This window comes from Ctenopharyngodon idella, chromosome 3 (genome assembly GCF_019924925.1).
Source record: "Ctenopharyngodon idella isolate HZGC_01 chromosome 3, HZGC01, whole genome shotgun sequence".
NCBI classification, from domain to species: domain Eukaryota; kingdom Metazoa; phylum Chordata; class Actinopteri; order Cypriniformes; family Xenocyprididae; genus Ctenopharyngodon; species Ctenopharyngodon idella.
Window position 1 is genome coordinate 21,394,985 of NC_067222.1, and position 16,187 is coordinate 21,411,171.

At 37.1% G+C, this 16,187-nt stretch overlaps 1 protein-coding gene across 2 annotated transcripts; it reads right to left on the minus strand.

Annotated features, from left to right (window-relative positions):
* Positions 1–1,862: 1,862 nt before the first annotated feature.
* Positions 1,863–9,486, minus strand: LOC127508473 (nuclear body protein SP140-like protein). Of its 2 annotated transcripts, none has more exons than XM_051886451.1 (13): positions 9,200–9,486; positions 8,950–9,048; positions 8,675–8,808; positions 8,363–8,416; positions 7,489–7,522; positions 7,222–7,365; positions 6,889–7,022; positions 3,002–3,070; positions 2,735–2,850; positions 2,549–2,648; positions 2,344–2,403; positions 2,104–2,244; positions 1,863–1,990 (listed from the first exon to the last, which is right to left on the minus strand). In XM_051886451.1, exons 1-13 carry the CDS (start codon positions 9,294–9,296, stop codon positions 1,922–1,924), a joined length of 1,251 nt encoding a protein of 416 aa, XP_051742411.1. In that variant the 5' UTR covers positions 9,297–9,486; the 3' UTR covers positions 1,863–1,921. The 2 variants fall into 2 exon arrangements, with proteins under 2 accessions (XP_051742411.1, XP_051742410.1); XM_051886450.1 differs by having other exon boundaries at positions 2,549–2,651; positions 2,735–2,853; positions 9,200–9,485.
* Positions 9,487–16,187: the final 6,701 nt, after the last annotated feature.

A 16,187-nucleotide genomic window follows, 5' to 3' on the forward strand; every position in this document is an offset into this window, starting at 1 on the left:
GTGTATCCTGGGCTTTAGACGCATTGGGTCCCTAGCAGCTTCGGACGCCGAGGATTGGATGGGCTCAGCTCACGACCCTGCCCCCTTGCCGTCTCTTGAGCCGATCAACGCCAGGGCTTCGATAGACTCCGAGCTCATCCGTGTCCTATCTAAAGCCGTCGAGGAGCTCGGTTTGGAGTGGTCTGCGCCTGAAGAACCCACACGCAGCTGCTTAGACGAGTGGTTCCTGCCAGGACTCTGCCAGGCCCCTCCCCAAAGGACCGCGCCCTTCTTTCCCGAGGTCCACAAGGAACTCATGAAATCATGGCGCACCCCCTATTCTGCCTGCCTTCGCTCGTCTGCTTCACACGCTCTCACCTCTGTTGATGGCACTGAACAGAAGGGATATGAAAAGCTGCCTCCACTGGATGAAGCTGTGGCCGCACACCTGTGCCCGCCTGCAACCATTGGATGGAAGTCGAAGGCTGCCCATCCCTCAAAGCCCTGCCATACTAGGACAGTAGTTCTCAAACCTGTCCTGGGGACCCCCCACCGCTGCACATTTTGCACGTTGCCCTCATCTAACACACCTGAGTCAAGTTATCAGCTAATTAGTAGAGACTGCAAGAGTTGAATTGGGTATGTTAGATGAGGGAGACATGCAAAATGTGCAGTAGTGGGGAGTCCCCAGGACAGGTTTGAGAGCCAATGAACTAGGCTATATGTCATCACAGATGAGACATATCGCACAACCGCCCCAACGCAACAAAAGAATGAACATACAACTGAATTTACATGGCCCATTTTCTTTTGCTTCTCTCTTCCTTTCGTGTGCAGGAGAGAGTACATAATACGCTGTCGTAAATGCCGCGAATTGTCACGTGAACAAGCAAATCCACAAAGAGAGAATAATAAAAATAATATGTACGCTGATTAGATAGTTTTAATTTGGTAGATTATTTAGATATGTCTTTAGTCAAAGTGTCATCTAAAACTTAAGACTTCTCATAAGTAAAAATAAGACTTTTATGGCCTTAAATTTTAAAGATCTAATTTAATACTTTAAGACTTTTTAAGGATCCGTGGTTTATAAATGTGTATCATAAACTGTAAAAAAGAAATTATTTGAAGTGTAATTGGATTTTTTTTTAGTTTGGCTCGCGTCCCATTCAATTACTAGCCTACATGGAGAGAGCGGGTTTATGATCTATACTGCAGCCAGCCACCAAGGAGCGATCGAAATGCTTTGGCTTCAAAAGTTTCAAAATACTTTGGGTGCTTCTCAATATCCCTCCGAGGAACAAGGAGTGAGGAAGCTTCCTAAGGAGTCATGAGCGAGGATACACAGGTGTATCCTTTGTGGAAGTCTTTCTCATCGAGAAACCTGACGCATGTATAAATTCTCCTCCCCCTTCATATCTGTCACAATAATTTAAATGTATTCTTTACTTTTGCAGTTTAAATAAACTTTATATCTCAATGGGACATCTTGCTTTATTAATATTTATTATAATTTTTTTAAATAACCAAACTTTAACAACATATGGGTAGATCCCTCGAGTGCAGCTGATGACGCTTTGAAGTGACGATAAAGGGAGCGAGGATATCATTTCACTTGATTCAATTCCTCCATCCTCGCGTCTTTTCCTTGTGTCCTTCCCTTGCATCCTGAAGGGGTGGAGCTAAGACGCGAGGAAAGGAAGCGAGGAAAGGAAACGAGGATGCACAAATAAGAATTGAGAAGCACCCTTTATTTCTTCCATCACTAGTGTCTTCTTCTGTTGAATTGCATCTGGGATTGCATCATTGACGCCCCACTCGTCAAATCGCATTATTGCAGGCCCTTAAAACGGGCCATATGAGATCAAACAACAACAACAAAAAATTGTTGACAGTTTTTTATTGCCTGAGTTGTTGATAATGTGGGCTTGTCGTTTCAGTCCTATATGAGCTTAAAGATGGTTTCAAACATTTCCTTCAGCCTAGAGGTCATTCTACTGAAGTCACTGTCCTACAGAGAAGAGAAAGAAAGAAAATGCAGAATTCAGTCAATGTAAATAGGACAATATGCAAATTTGTAAGACTCCTGTCATTACATAAATTGCAAGCCCGAGTGAAACTCACCCTGTTGGATGTGCAGTGGTGAAAAACGTATTCAATATCCGAGATAAACTCTCGCACTGTTTGATAATCATTATTTTCCAGGTTCAGCTTCACTCTGCCCAGCATCATGGGACCACAAATGTTTTCACTGTGTCCTGGAACCTAAACACCAGCAGTGGAGACGTCACATGCATGTATATTTACCTCCCAGCATTAAATAATCTAAAACAGACAGATGAAGCTGCTAAAGATGATATTTACATTGGTGCAGGGGTCAGTCGTGTTCTCATGTAGCAAGTGTAACAGCAAACACTGGCAGTGCTGAAAGAGAAAAAAGAAACAAACATACCTGTAAGTGTTAGTTCACATAAAAAGTTGAAATTTTTCATCTATACAGTAAAATAAATGTTACTTAGGAACCCATTGACTTTCATTGTAAGGACAAAAAGTTTTGCACAAACCTTACCAGTGTGTATTGAGAGACTGGACTGCTTAAAACTTCCTGTTGGGTCTTTTGACTGGAATCTTTCGTATTCTTCATCACACAGAATGTGCAGCTCCACTTGCTTCTGTACAGACAAAACACACAATATTACACAAAGTCAAATGTTTAGTTTGTCTAAACCAGGTAAAGGTTTTCTCTCTCTCTCACCCAGGTGAGTCTCCGTCTGCAGCTGGTAGATGACAGTGTGAATGAAAAGCTCGTGGACATTCGTCACAACACACAAGATCTCCCCCAGAGTCACACACGAAACACACGTCATCATTCTGCTGGGACAAGAGTTCATAAAGAAATGAAACTGTACCATTTTAAAGCACATTTTAGAAATAATTTCAAATTTTTTGAAGTTGTGATGAATTTCGATGGTCATGCTGATGTTTGGACATGACTGTGTAATTGCAAGTGATTATGTCTTACTAGGTATTGATCCAGTTCTTGGCACATCTCACAATCACAGTTGACTGTATGTGGTTCCAAAACGCCTTTCTGGAAAGTATGTGAAAACATCAGTATTGTTTATACTACAAAAACACTCGACCACAGACAGCAATCCAGACAAACTGACCGTCTAGTGGTGATTCTTTTTGCAGGTTACATCATTACAAAAATTCTTCATGTCATAATTTGGAGGAAGTCCAATGTTAAGACGATTCTGAGTTAGAAGTCTTTGTGTAAGGCTGTGGCCCTCTTTTTCTATTCATCAAATATCCTCTGACTCAAACTGGTTCTCTCTCATCAAGACAACTTCAGCAAAGATCAACGGGAGCCTCCACAAATTGCATCAGGACAGTTTTGTTCAAATGGGCGAGACATGCAAGTATCAAACTTATGGCCAGATTTACTAAACAGGGCAAAATAGCATAATTCCAGAAAAGCACAGATGGGAGTAGAAAGTTTTGCGCATGATCTAGTGATGACGGGCAAATTAAAGAACACAGATGCAGCCGGATCATTTCCGTAATGACCAACACAATGTAACAAGAGCTGCGCAAATTAGCATCTGGTTTAAGACATGCTTTTTAAATGGTAAATAATGGCGCAAATACCAATAAATTGATGAGCACAAACTTTAGTAAGTCACCTTGCATGATTCATTTAAATACTCTCCTCCCAAACTCCTACAAATGCATATGCAATAAGGTCAGCCGCAAAAATAACCCTGTCCACACCTTTTCAGTGCTAATTTTGCACTGCGTGTCCTTAGTTAAAATCCTGATGGTAGTTTTTCAACGCCAGAAGAGGGTTTGCACTGGCACAAGCTGTTAGTAAGTCTGGCCGTTAGTCTCATTATTTGATACATATCAATTAGTCTCATTATTCTCATTATTTGATCAGTATCCCTACCCCTTTTAAATATGGGTGCATTAGAAACAAGAAACTGATGGTTTACTCAAGGCTGCTGATCTGCTGAATTTCAAACAATGCCATAACTTTTTGCTTTCCTGTATTTTGCTTCAGCTCTCTTTCCATTGCTTAACTGTATGCAGAGAGGTATCTGTGGTAGAACCTGGCTGACATCAGGGAGAAAGTGAAAAACTTTTTCATTGATGCTTTCGGTCTTGCCCTCTGAACTGCCTGCTTTTATTTGAAACATATCTCCCCTTTGGCTGGCTTTAAGGGTTGATGCTAGGCAAACAAAGCTGTGTTAGGTCCATCAGTTAACCTTCCACTTTGTATATCCCCCTCCCCAACTAAAGTTGGGTTTTTAGGGATGTTGCTCCTCTTAAAGGGTTACTTCACCCAAAAATGAAATTTCTGTCATTAATTACTCACCCTCATGTCGTTCCACACCCGTAAGACCTTCGTTCATCTTCAGAACACAAATTAAGATATTTTTGATATAATCCGATGGCTCAGTGAGGCCTCTATTGACAGCAAGATAATTAACACTTTCAGATGCCCAGAAAGGTACTAAAGTTATATTTAAAACAGTGCATGTGACTACAGAGGTTCAACCTTAATGTTATGAAGTGACGAGAATACTTTTTGTGCACCAAAAAAATGACTTTATTCAATCTAGTGATGGGCGATTTCAAAACACTGCTTCACGAAACTTTGAAGCTTTACAAATCTTTTGTTTTGAATCTGTGGTTCGGTGCGTGTATCAAACTGCCAAAGTCACATGAACCATTGAAATTTCGAAACATTTCGAAACACTTATGACGTAATGAAGCCTCATTTACTGAAATCACGTGACTTTGGCAGTTTGATACACGTTCCGAACCACTGATTCGGAAACAAAAGATTCGTAAAGCTTCAAAGCTTCATGAAGCAGTGTTTTGAAATCGCTTATCACTAGATATTGTTGAATAAAGTCGTTATTTTGTTTTTTGGCACACAAAAACTATTCTCATCGCTTCATAACATTAAGGTTGAACCACTGTAGTCACATGAACTGTTTTAAATATGTCTTTAGTACCTCTCTGGGCATCTGAAAGTGTTAATTGTCTGGCTGTTAATGCAGGCCTCACTGAGCCATCAGATTTTATGAAAAATATCTCACTTTGTGTTCTGAAGATGAACGAAGGTCTTTTTGTTAAGTTCAGTTTTGGAGTTTATTCAAAGAGGCCTAATCATCAATAGTGAAAGTTCATCTCTCTATTAAATTATTAATTGAAATTTCAATTAAGTCTGCCCTTCTTTTAATAGCTTTTTTTTATTTATTTATTTTTTTTATATACCATAGGTCCTAACAACCATGTTCCCATTGTTAACCAAATTCACCATTATTAACTGCAGAGATCCAATGATTATGGAAAACTCAGATTTCAAGTCTTCATAATTTAGCAGTGAATTATTGAGCTTCCAATATCCTCTAATAATTCTATGTTTCTTATGCATAATGCAACTTTAAGACTAATAACTGTATACTCAGTAAAAGGAGCAGGCAATATATCTAAAATAAAAGGTTCTAAGTCTGAAGAAACCAACCAATGGTCAATATGTGACTGTAATGAGAAATTTTTGTTGCTCCAAGTAAACTGCTAATTTGAGGGTTTTTTTAAACTACAAATATCAATCAAGTCAAGACTGTAACTTAAATGTAAAAGATTGGATTCACTGTTTGCTTTCGGATGGCATCTGTCCATGGAACCATTCACGACCAAATAAAGTCTCCAACAATGATTCATTTAGCATCAGGGTTATTTCTCATGGTAGAGTTGACGCTTTTCAATTTCACCTAATTTCAATGTGTTTGCATCTTTCAAAAATCACCCTTAAACATTAACAATAATGCATTTTCAATCATTACATCAATCAGTAGTATTATCCGATGACCTTTAGAGTTGCCCTTGCTCCACACACATTTTCTTTGGAAATTATTCGACAAAACTCTAACTCCACCTGAGTGATTTGAGCCATGAGCTAACCACATCTCACCTCCATTTATTTTTCTCACCTCAACCTCAATTGTTTTTCCTAAAATTAAAATCCTCAGGGCAAAAAACGAAAATTAAGTCACTTTTGCATTCTTTGTAGAAAAGAATGCAAAACCCGACCCGACACTTGCTCGACCCGACACTGGCTTGCCTAATCTGTGAGCTACATCCACCACCTCACTCATTTTTTCTGCAAGGTCAGGTACCACTCCTTTGCAGATCTCTGTCACTTTGACCTTGACATTTTCAGTATCCATTTCTGGACCTCTGTATAGTTGTATATTCCGCAGGGTATGAGGGGTGGTCAACAAGTTTTTGAAGACCTTTCTTATGTTTTTTCTTTGTGCCACTCACACCTAACCGTAGTCTGAGGTTTTTTAGTAGGTTCCCAGCAAGCAATAGCTTTCATTTTTTGTCTTGGTTAACTATTGACCCGATATAGTCCGGCTATGATTTACTCACTTCTAGCCAAAACAACCTTGAATTTGGTTACATGTCATTTTAACCTAGACGTCAGGGCTATGTTTGGGTCAAAACAACAAAAACAATAATCATTTACTAACTTACTAACTTTATTGCATTAATAAAAACTAGTTTGGGACTGCTATTTAATAGTCTTACCTTATTCTGTTTATTCATCTGTGTTAGTGATATCATTACATTTTCTGTTTGTTAATGACCATTGAAAATGTGGGTGCTGTGGTCAAACTAGTTGAGAACCACTGGCCTACATGACTACTCTCAAGCTTCAAAAAGATTAAAAAGTAGTCACTATGCTTTGTTTTCTGTATTACGTATTAAGTCTTCTGAAGCCATAAAATAGCTTTGCATGAGGAATGAAAGCCACTGTTTGTTTCTCTGAATTTCTCCATTTAAATCAGATTGTTAAATGTTCTTTTTTTCCTATTTAACATTTTCTCTTACCGTTATAAGTTTCCCAAGAGGCATTCCATGGGACACAATATCTTTCCTCCATGATCCATCTGGTTTGTTCAATTTGATGAAATCCTCAGGGCTCAGCCAGAAGTTCTCTGTTCTTATGCATCTCCCACAACGCCCTGGGATAAATACAAAACTGAGTGAATAGTCTTGTACCACTGCAGTCAAGCACTGTATTTATATTCATCATCAATATGTAAGAGAAAAAATGATAACTTATCTTAAGAAACACTTCAGATTTTATAGTTAGAAATGTAAAACACTGACAATATATTAATATTCATAATAATTATTACGAAAGCATTCCCACTCACACACCTTTGGCAAAGCGACATTTGTGTAGGATGCCAGAGTCAGAACCACAGGTAACAGGTAGGGTTGAACCTTCAAATTTGCTCATGTCAACAGTATCATCATCATCATCATCATCGTCATCATTATCTTGATTGTCATTGATCTTATCTGATTCAAAGAATACAAATGCACAAACACAAACATAATAATTTATTAAATATATTTCTGAATAACTGTTGTAAGATATTATTTAAAGGAATATTTATTTTCTATTTAAAAAAAATTACTCACCCTTTTTTTCCAAACCCACGGGGCTTTTTTTCTTCTGCAAAACATAAAATAAATTTTGATGAACATCTTGGTCATTCTTAACTTAAAGGGTTAGTTCACCCAAAAATGAAAATTGTCATTAATTACTCACCCTTATGTCGTTCCACACCCGTAAGACCTTCGTTCATCTTCAGAACACAAATTAAGATATTTAGTTCATGTGACTACAGTGGTACAATAGTTTTGTGCGCCAAAAAAAACAAAATAACGACTTTATTCAACAATATCTAGTGATGGGCGATTTCAAAACACTGCTTCATGAAGCTTCAAAGCTTTACAAATCTTTTGTTTCGATTCAGCGGTTCGGAGTGCCAAAGTCACGTGATTTCAGTAAATGAGGCTTTGTTACGTCATAAGAGTTTCACCACTGGGGGCAGTTTGATACACGCTCCGAACCACTGATTAGAAACTAAAGATTCATAAAGCTTCAAAGCTTCATGAAGCAGTGTTTTAAAATCGCCCATCACTAGATATTGTTGAATAAAGTCATTATTTTGTTTTTTTGCGCACAAAAAGTATTCTCGTTGCTTCATAACATTAAGGTTGAACCACTGTACTCACATGAACTGTTTTAAATACGTCTTTAGTTTCTTTCTGGGCAATCTTGCTGTCAATGTAGGCCTCACTGAGCCATCGGATTTTATCAAAAATATCTTAATTTGTGTTCAGAAGATGAACGAAGGTCTTATGGGTGTGGAATGATATGAGAGTGAGTAATTAATGACAGAATTTTTTATTTTTGGGTGAACTAACCCTTGAAGTCACATTTGAAAGCTTCAGTCTAGAAAGGTTAATTCCTCCATCAAATCTGAAAAGCATCCAAAAGCAGCCCAACCTGTGAATCCTGAACCTTGCTTTTCTGAAAGCTTTTAGGTAAAAGAAAGCCATCCTATGAATAGAAAATAGCACACAAAGTTAGAATATGTCATTAACATATTTAAATATGTCATCATTGGTGTTATGTTCACTGTGTCATTTTTTATATCAAGGAACTGGTATTTAACTTCAATTTATCAAATGAGTTCCAACTCACCAATCACCAAGGCCATGTTTTTTTTTTTTTTTTTAAATGCTAATTATAATTGCACTCAAGAGCATTAGTTGAAACTGTTAGTATTGATTAATTATTAAAACCGGTCTTATGCACCTCTATGAGTTTCTGGAGAGTAATGCCTTTGCAAAGGATGCTGGTTCTCCATTTTTTGTTCCTGTCCTTCATCCCAAACCTCTCAAACTCAGTGGGCTTGAACCACTGGCCTTCACTGAAGATGCACTTCTGTTCTAAGGACAGAAAAACAGTTTATTCAAACACTATTGAGATGACTAGATTTAGAGCTTCTGGATGTTATTTGAGACATTCAACAGCTTAGTTCCTAATAAACTACTGAATTCTTTAACATATAGAAACGTTTCTGCACCTACTGTTATTATATTTCTTCAAATGCAAGACGCCCTTTTTATGACCACATGTAACAGGAAGTTGAGATTTATTTTGAGAGTTTTTGTGTCTTGCAGACGACTCTGAAACAAGTACAATTAAATCAGTTCAGTGAAAAAAATGCATTAGAAGATTTAAATGTGCACCTCTTCATATTTTAAAGAACATACGTGTTCATTACTTCATATTCATCGCTGTTCTGTCATTTTGTTAGTAAAAATACTTTGGACTCACTGGGGCAGTTTTGTCTCTTGGCTTGTTTCTTCTTCTTGGGTTTGCAGAGGGACGACAACTCCATCTCTTGTCTCTTCTTACAGCTTTGTTTCTTCATCCTCCTCTTTTTATCCCTTGCTGTCCTTTATGCTGTTTTCACTCAGCCAGTCAGATACTGGAACGCTCTGAAATAATCATTTCATGAAGGAGGCTGTCGTATCATCTGCATTATTTGAACAGCAGGAAGCGAACGGGTTCCTCCATGTTGAGTTGTTTGTGGTGCAAAACTTCTCCTCCCACTTTCACAGAAACGAAACTGAAAGCTGCTTCTTGGTTTGCCTTCACTGATATTTTTGGTATTTTTGGCCTACGGTGCTGGTTAGAATGATTGCCCTCCTCTATTGCCTGCTTTCTATTTATCATTTTTATGATAAACAGCCAGAAACAAGTGCCCAATTTCTGTATGGGACACCTAATGTAAAGAGCAATTGTATTTAGGTAATATTTATCAATTAACCGTACTTTAACAGTACAGTATACAATATTTTGAAATATTCAATACAATAAAACAAAGTATAGCAAAGTGCACTGTCAGAGGGAAGCTCTCATTTAGTACCCTTTGATATTATAATCAGACATGAGTCATATATTGCTGTCTTTATCTCACTCTAGCCTATCTGTTATGCTGTGCGTAGTAGTCTGAACACATACTGTATGATACTGTATTTATAACTCGCCTTCACTTTCTGAGCTTCGTATAAAACAGCGCTGCCCTCTTCATGTAAAGGTAACAATATAATTTAATAGGCAAGACAACACTACAACACCCCATTCATTGACTGACTTTATTGAAAGTGGTACAAAATTAGCCGATTTATGAGCTCAGTATATTGAGTCACAGAAAATGCTGAATAAATGATGCATGGCATATCATTTACGAAGGGTAAATTTTCCGTTAACTTTAGGTATCTTCAAAATTTCCATCTGAAGAAAAAGCACAGGGAAAATAAAGTATTTTTTTTAAAGAAGATAATTTAAGTCACAGAATTGTAAGGATACAGTTTCATATTTTGACTAAATGTATTGAAGTACTGAGACACATTAGCTAATGTGCTGATTTCTTCCTGTTCTCACCTCCATGAGACTCTTGAGGGGTTTGCCTTGGCATAATATACTTGTTTTCCAGCACTTGCTTGATTCTTTTCCACCCCTTTGCTCAAATTGTAGAGGGGAGATCATTTCTCCGTCATGTTTAATGCAATCCCTTTTTCCTGAGAATAGAAGTAAATTTTGATGCATTATGTGTATGTGGTAGGTATGTGTAAGTATAAATAGATAGTATAAATCAGTTTCATATAAATTAGACAGTAAGTAATTTCAGAAATAATAATAATAAAAAAATGGCTGTATATTGGTCTGGCCTGGCATAGACTACACAAGAAACTGAAAGTCAACAGAACACATTGTAACAATATGCCGTTAATACGTGTTTCCCGAAACGCTCTTAGTTAAGTATACATTCTGTAAATCATTTCGTACATAAGGTTGGTCTGGACCACTCTTAGCTATACTTTATCACTGTTGGCAGTTCACTCCACTAGTGGCCATCACTGTGCAAAAAGCTTCTTTACACCTATAATTCTGAAGTTGTGATAAACCAGTATTCATTTAGGTTCATTTAAGTTTTTTCATGCAAAGAATAAAATTGTCATTACACTGATGGTTGTTAGCTTTTTAATTATATTATATAAAGATATATACTACATCAGCTGGCAAACCATTAGGCAGTAAAGGCATATGAATCTATTTAAAGGGAATAAGTGTGGTAGGGAGTTTGGTCAAACTATGGCATAAATACAGAGCCACAGCAGCAAATTCAGCAGCTTTTAGATCTTGTTGGTCCAACTCAGGCCCAGCGCCATGAGGGGCAAAATGGGGCATTGCCCCCTGAGATCTGATTTGTGCCCCTTCTATTTCAATTTGTCCCCCTTCCACCCTCGAAACAGGGTTGATTTTAACCCTTTGATGCGTACGATCACACCGGCGTGAATAGAACGTTAAAGGGTTAGTTAACCCAAAAATGAAAATAATGTCATTAATTACTCACCCTCATGTCGTTCTACACCCGTAAGACCTTTGTTCATGTTCGGAACACAAATTAAGATATTGTTGATGAAATCTGATGGCTCAGTGAGGCCTCTATTGAGAGCAAAGCCATTCAAACTCTCAGAGTCCATAAAGGTATACTAAAAACAGATTTGAAACAGTTCATGTGAGTTCAGTGGTTCTATCTTAGTATTATAAAGCGACAAAATACTTTTTGTGCGCCAACAAAACAAATTAAAGACTGTTCAACAATATCTATATGGGCCGATTTCAAAACACTGCTTCAGAGCTTTACAAATCGAATCAGTGAATCGGAGTGCCAAAGTCACATGATTTCAGCAGTTTAGCCGTTTGATAGGAGATCCGAACCACTGATTCGAAACAAAAGATTCATAATGCTCCGAAGCTTCATGAAGCAGTGTTTTGAAATCGGCCCATATAGATATTGTTGCTTTATAATATTAAGATAGAACCACTGAACTCACATGAACTGTTTCAAAAATATTTTTTTTTGGACCTTGAGAGTTTGAATGGCTTTGCTCTCAATAGAGGCCTCACTGAGCCATCGGATTTCATCAACAATATCTTAATTTGTGTTCCGAAGATGAACGAAGGTCTTACGGGTGTAGAACGACGGGCGAGTAATAAATGACATTATTTTCATTTTGGGGTGAACTAACCCTTTAAGTGCATCATTGCTAAATACAAAGGGCTTTGGTACTAAGCCACATGCACTCGGCTCTTGTCATTTATCACAACTATTCAGTGTTTTTAACCACATTAGGATTATTTTATAAAACAGATAGTTCCAGCCCTTGTTTTCTGATTGGTTGAGCCGCGTTCAAAGCCGTTGTAAAATTCCCGAAAACATACAGTTGACCGCATTACAAGTATCGCTGTGCCACTGAGTGTGTATGTTGCTGCTTCTGTCTTAGCAACCACTCTTAGCAACGTAAACATATGTTAGTTCTCTATTGATTTTGTTCATTGAAGCTTACTTCATTATTTAGAAGAATATTGTGGGAGAGAGATATCGAGTGACTGAGTGTGTTACCTGCATTCAAATTTAGCATTTTCCTTCAGGTCAGTCCTATGTTCGTAATAAAAAAATCCATTTGAATGTCAGCTGCGATCTTGTCCGTTTAGTCTTGTCCTTAAGACATTTATAGTTTGTTAAATTTAAATTCCATATGACTATGGAAGCTGCAATAATAATTATTTCAATTATACAATTTGACTAAATGTTTTATTCATATCAGATACACATTGTGTATGAAACAATAAAGTTTATTCTTACAGAAATTTCATTTTTGGGTGAACTAACCCTTTAAGAAGGTATACCTTAAGCGACCTCAAGGTATAACTTTAGGTATACCTTAAGAGTCATCGTAGCGAGACAACTTTGTCAGGAAATCCAGCCCAGGTCTAGTAAAACTTGACCTTTTATTCAAATATTATTAAAAAAAAAGTTAAGGATTTTGTAAGCATATTGCATAGTTGTGCTTGGATTCAATTGTTTTAACGCAATGAAACATCCCAAATTGCGCAGACACAATTTTTGTCCAGGCTGTCATACAAGGAAATTGTGAACACATGCAAAAACGAAAGACAACGAACAAAATGTATGCTAATTTTGAAACACAAAAGAGGATACATGCAGGACTCTTTATTGCTATAATGTTCAGAGAGTGCCGTGAGTCAGAAGGTGATGCTGCTTTAAAACATTTAAACATTGAGAGTAACTTACTGTTATACAGTTCGACTCTGTCCAGTAAGGCCTTTTTGTTCCCACATGTGACAGGAAGCCATCTCTTGTGTTTAGGCTTGTCCCAGAGATTCACTTCTTCCTCTTGGGTAATGAGCATAAAAACCACAATTAAAATGATTAAAATGAAAAAAAATCAGACACTATAATGTCCAGCAAATGTAATTCTACACAAAAAAGGTGCTTTACGTACGTAAGGATGGGTGGGGAAATGACTCTGATTCTGTGGTAGAGTCTGGAGAACCCTTAAGATCTGAAGAATCTTTAAAAGTACAAAACAGTATGGTAGCAGACCTCAAACTACTTTAGACAAAAAGACAGACTAATCAATCAGTTAACTGATTCTCACCTCTCTTCACATGTTCAGCTTTCTTCTTCTGGCTGTTAGTGCTTTGTGATGACATACCAGCTTGGTTACTCACAGAGCTGCTCTCTATCCTCCTCTTTTTAATCTCTCTTTCTCTTATTTTTCGGTCTTGCTCTCTCTTAAGAGCTGAGGAATTAAAAGCAAGAATTAGGAAATAAATCAACAATGCTGCTGACCTCAATGTGATAAGTCACAGACAGACAGACGGATAGCTAAACAGATGATTTCTCACAGTTCTTCAGAGTTGTAGTGATTTCAGAGAGTTGGGGGTAACGCTGTAAAATGTGCTCCTGGTCCACGCATCTCCAGAACTTTCTAACCTTCTTCGCTCCACGGTTGTGAATATACTCCAATGCATCATACACACCATTATCATCACTACCTTTCTGAAGCTTTTGCTTAAAAAAAAAAAAAAAAGAGAAGAAAAATATTAAATATTAAATCTTTTTGTTTTTTTTATATTGACATAATATTGGTTTGAAATACGGAGCCCCTAAGGTGACATGGTGGTGGGAAAAAAATATGAGATGGGAGGTAAAATATTAAGTCAATGCTTTTGTGTTCCCTTGCAAATGTTTTACGTTCCCCCGAGAAACTTTACGTTCGCTTGCAAAATGTTTGCGTTCCCCCAAAAAACTGTGCATTCACTCACAAAACCTTTGCATTCCCTCCCAAAAACGTTTGCGTTCTTCGCGAGTGAACGCAAAGTTTCTCAGGGGAACGCAAATTATTTGCGAGAGAACGCAAAAGCATTGCCAAATAATTTTTCCTCCCATCTCATATTTTTTTTCTTCACCATGTCCCTTTTGGGGCTCCTTATAATGTTAAGATCAACACTGTAAAAAAATCCTGTAATTTTTATGAAAACAACAACAACAGGCAGCTGGTTGCCAGAATGTAAACATATTTACAAAAATCGTACATTTTAAAATTTAAGACTGTAATTTAAAAAACAGTAAATCCAACAACGCTTTTCTGCTCTATTAGTAAGGAAACTACTGTTAACCAATTAACAGGTTTTTACTATAGCAGTCTTTTACAGTTAAAATTACAATCATCTTACATAAAGCTCATCTGTAATGAGTGTGTTGTCTTTGAGATGGCGAAGAAACATCTGCGGCTTTTCTATTGTAGATATTTTTGTCTTGTTTTGGCAGAAAACTTCAAATAACTTTTCATCTGTGAAAAATCCATAGTCCATAGTGAGTTTTTTTTAATATGGTTGATTCTGCAAAAGAGAACAGATTGTGCATTATTAAATTTGTGAATTATACCAATAAATTTGGCAATTCTGCTCAAATTATCATTTATGTTATATCTTCATTATATTATATTACAGACATCCAGCCAAACCTTCAGTGACTCATTGTAATGCAGTTACAACTTGTTCACATACAGTAGTAGCCTACCTTTAAACACTTTTTAGAAAATATCAACATTTATAGTTTTACAAGCACTATCATGTGCTATCAAAACTCCTGTCTGTTTGCAGGTGTTTCTTTGTATTGTGTGTCTGAAAAGGACTTTGACCAAATATACAATTTCAGTCCGCTCGTGTCAGCTGTTGAACGCACTGGATAATTTGAGATTCAAATGCCTTCTTTTACATCTGATTTTTGTGATCATGAATATTGAAAATTACAGGAATCAGGAAACAGATGTTATGCTCAGTATGATTCAAATATTAACACTATTTAATTACTAGATCCTTTAAGTTACAATTTTTTCCCATTCATATTGTTACAAGTGGAATGTCTCTGATTCTCTCTAATAATCAGAGACAGTCTAATTAAATAAAATGTATTTTTTTCCACAATAAAAATAGTTTAATTAATTTGTACACTATTTTTTTTTTTACAGTAAGATTACCTGTATTGTCTTTTTTTCCAAACATTTTGTACTACTCTACGGTGCAGTAACAGTACAGGCCACTCACTCTGACACAGGAACAAAACTGAAAGTTGCTTCCTGGACTGTTATTGTAGAATTTGAATGACAAAACTGAAAGAAAACAATACATCAGAAAAACGACTTTGAAATTGGAATTACTAATAATTAATGTACTCACCTTGCTGTCTGTTTTTCTAGTTCCCTCTCTCTTTTATGCACAGACGAGTATGTACACACAAACAAGGTCTAGTCTTTTCCTTGCTCCACATAAACCACACCTTTCAGTAGATCTGCCAACGCCCACCTGATCCCTTACCAGTTCAAAAATCTTTACAAGGAAAGACAATTAAAAAATAAATAAAAAAGGGACCATTTTTGAATTCTGTTGACTATAAGTAACTTTGCAACTCCAAGTCAACTAACTCTCATTAGAGTATTAGTAGACTGCTTAATATCTGATAACTGTTTATTGTGATGCTCCACATTCTACTGACAGTGAATGACTTTGCAACTACATGTCAACTTATTCTATCCCTAACCCTACAATCTACTCATACTCTACTAACACACTAATGAGAGTTAGTAGACATGTAGGCGCAGTGTTAATTATAGTCAGCAGCGTTTCTAGGCATAGGCAAACTAGGCGGTCGACTAGGGCGCAAACAGCTGGGGGGCGCCAGTGAGAGCCCCCGCCGCACCAAGAGATTTTTTATATATATATTTTATTATTATTATTATTGTTTCGTACGTTTGCCATTTCGAGGCATTATGATAACTTGCGATTATCTGAGTGACAAGTCTCCCTGGTGATAGTGGCCGCTGCTGTTAGGAAGAGAATAGAGAAATGAGATGTAGAAGGCGGCAGGGGACGTCGTCATCCG

What these genes read in the sequence shown, in the direction of transcription:
- LOC127508473 (XM_051886450.1), bottom strand. Translation starts at nt 9,296, where the DNA reads ATGAAGAAACAAAGCTGTAAGAAGAGACAAGAGATGGAGTTGTCGTCC. An exon ending in CTCTTGGGAAACTTATAACG is followed by an intron (nt 3,071 to 6,888) that starts GTAAGAGAAAAT and finishes CATACTTTCCAG; the next exon opens with AAAGGCGTTTTGGAACCACA. An exon ending in CAGTCTCTCAATACACACTG is followed by an intron (nt 2,404 to 2,548) that starts GTAAGGTTTGTG and finishes TTTCTCTTTCAG; the next exon opens with CACTGCCAGTGTTTGCTGTT.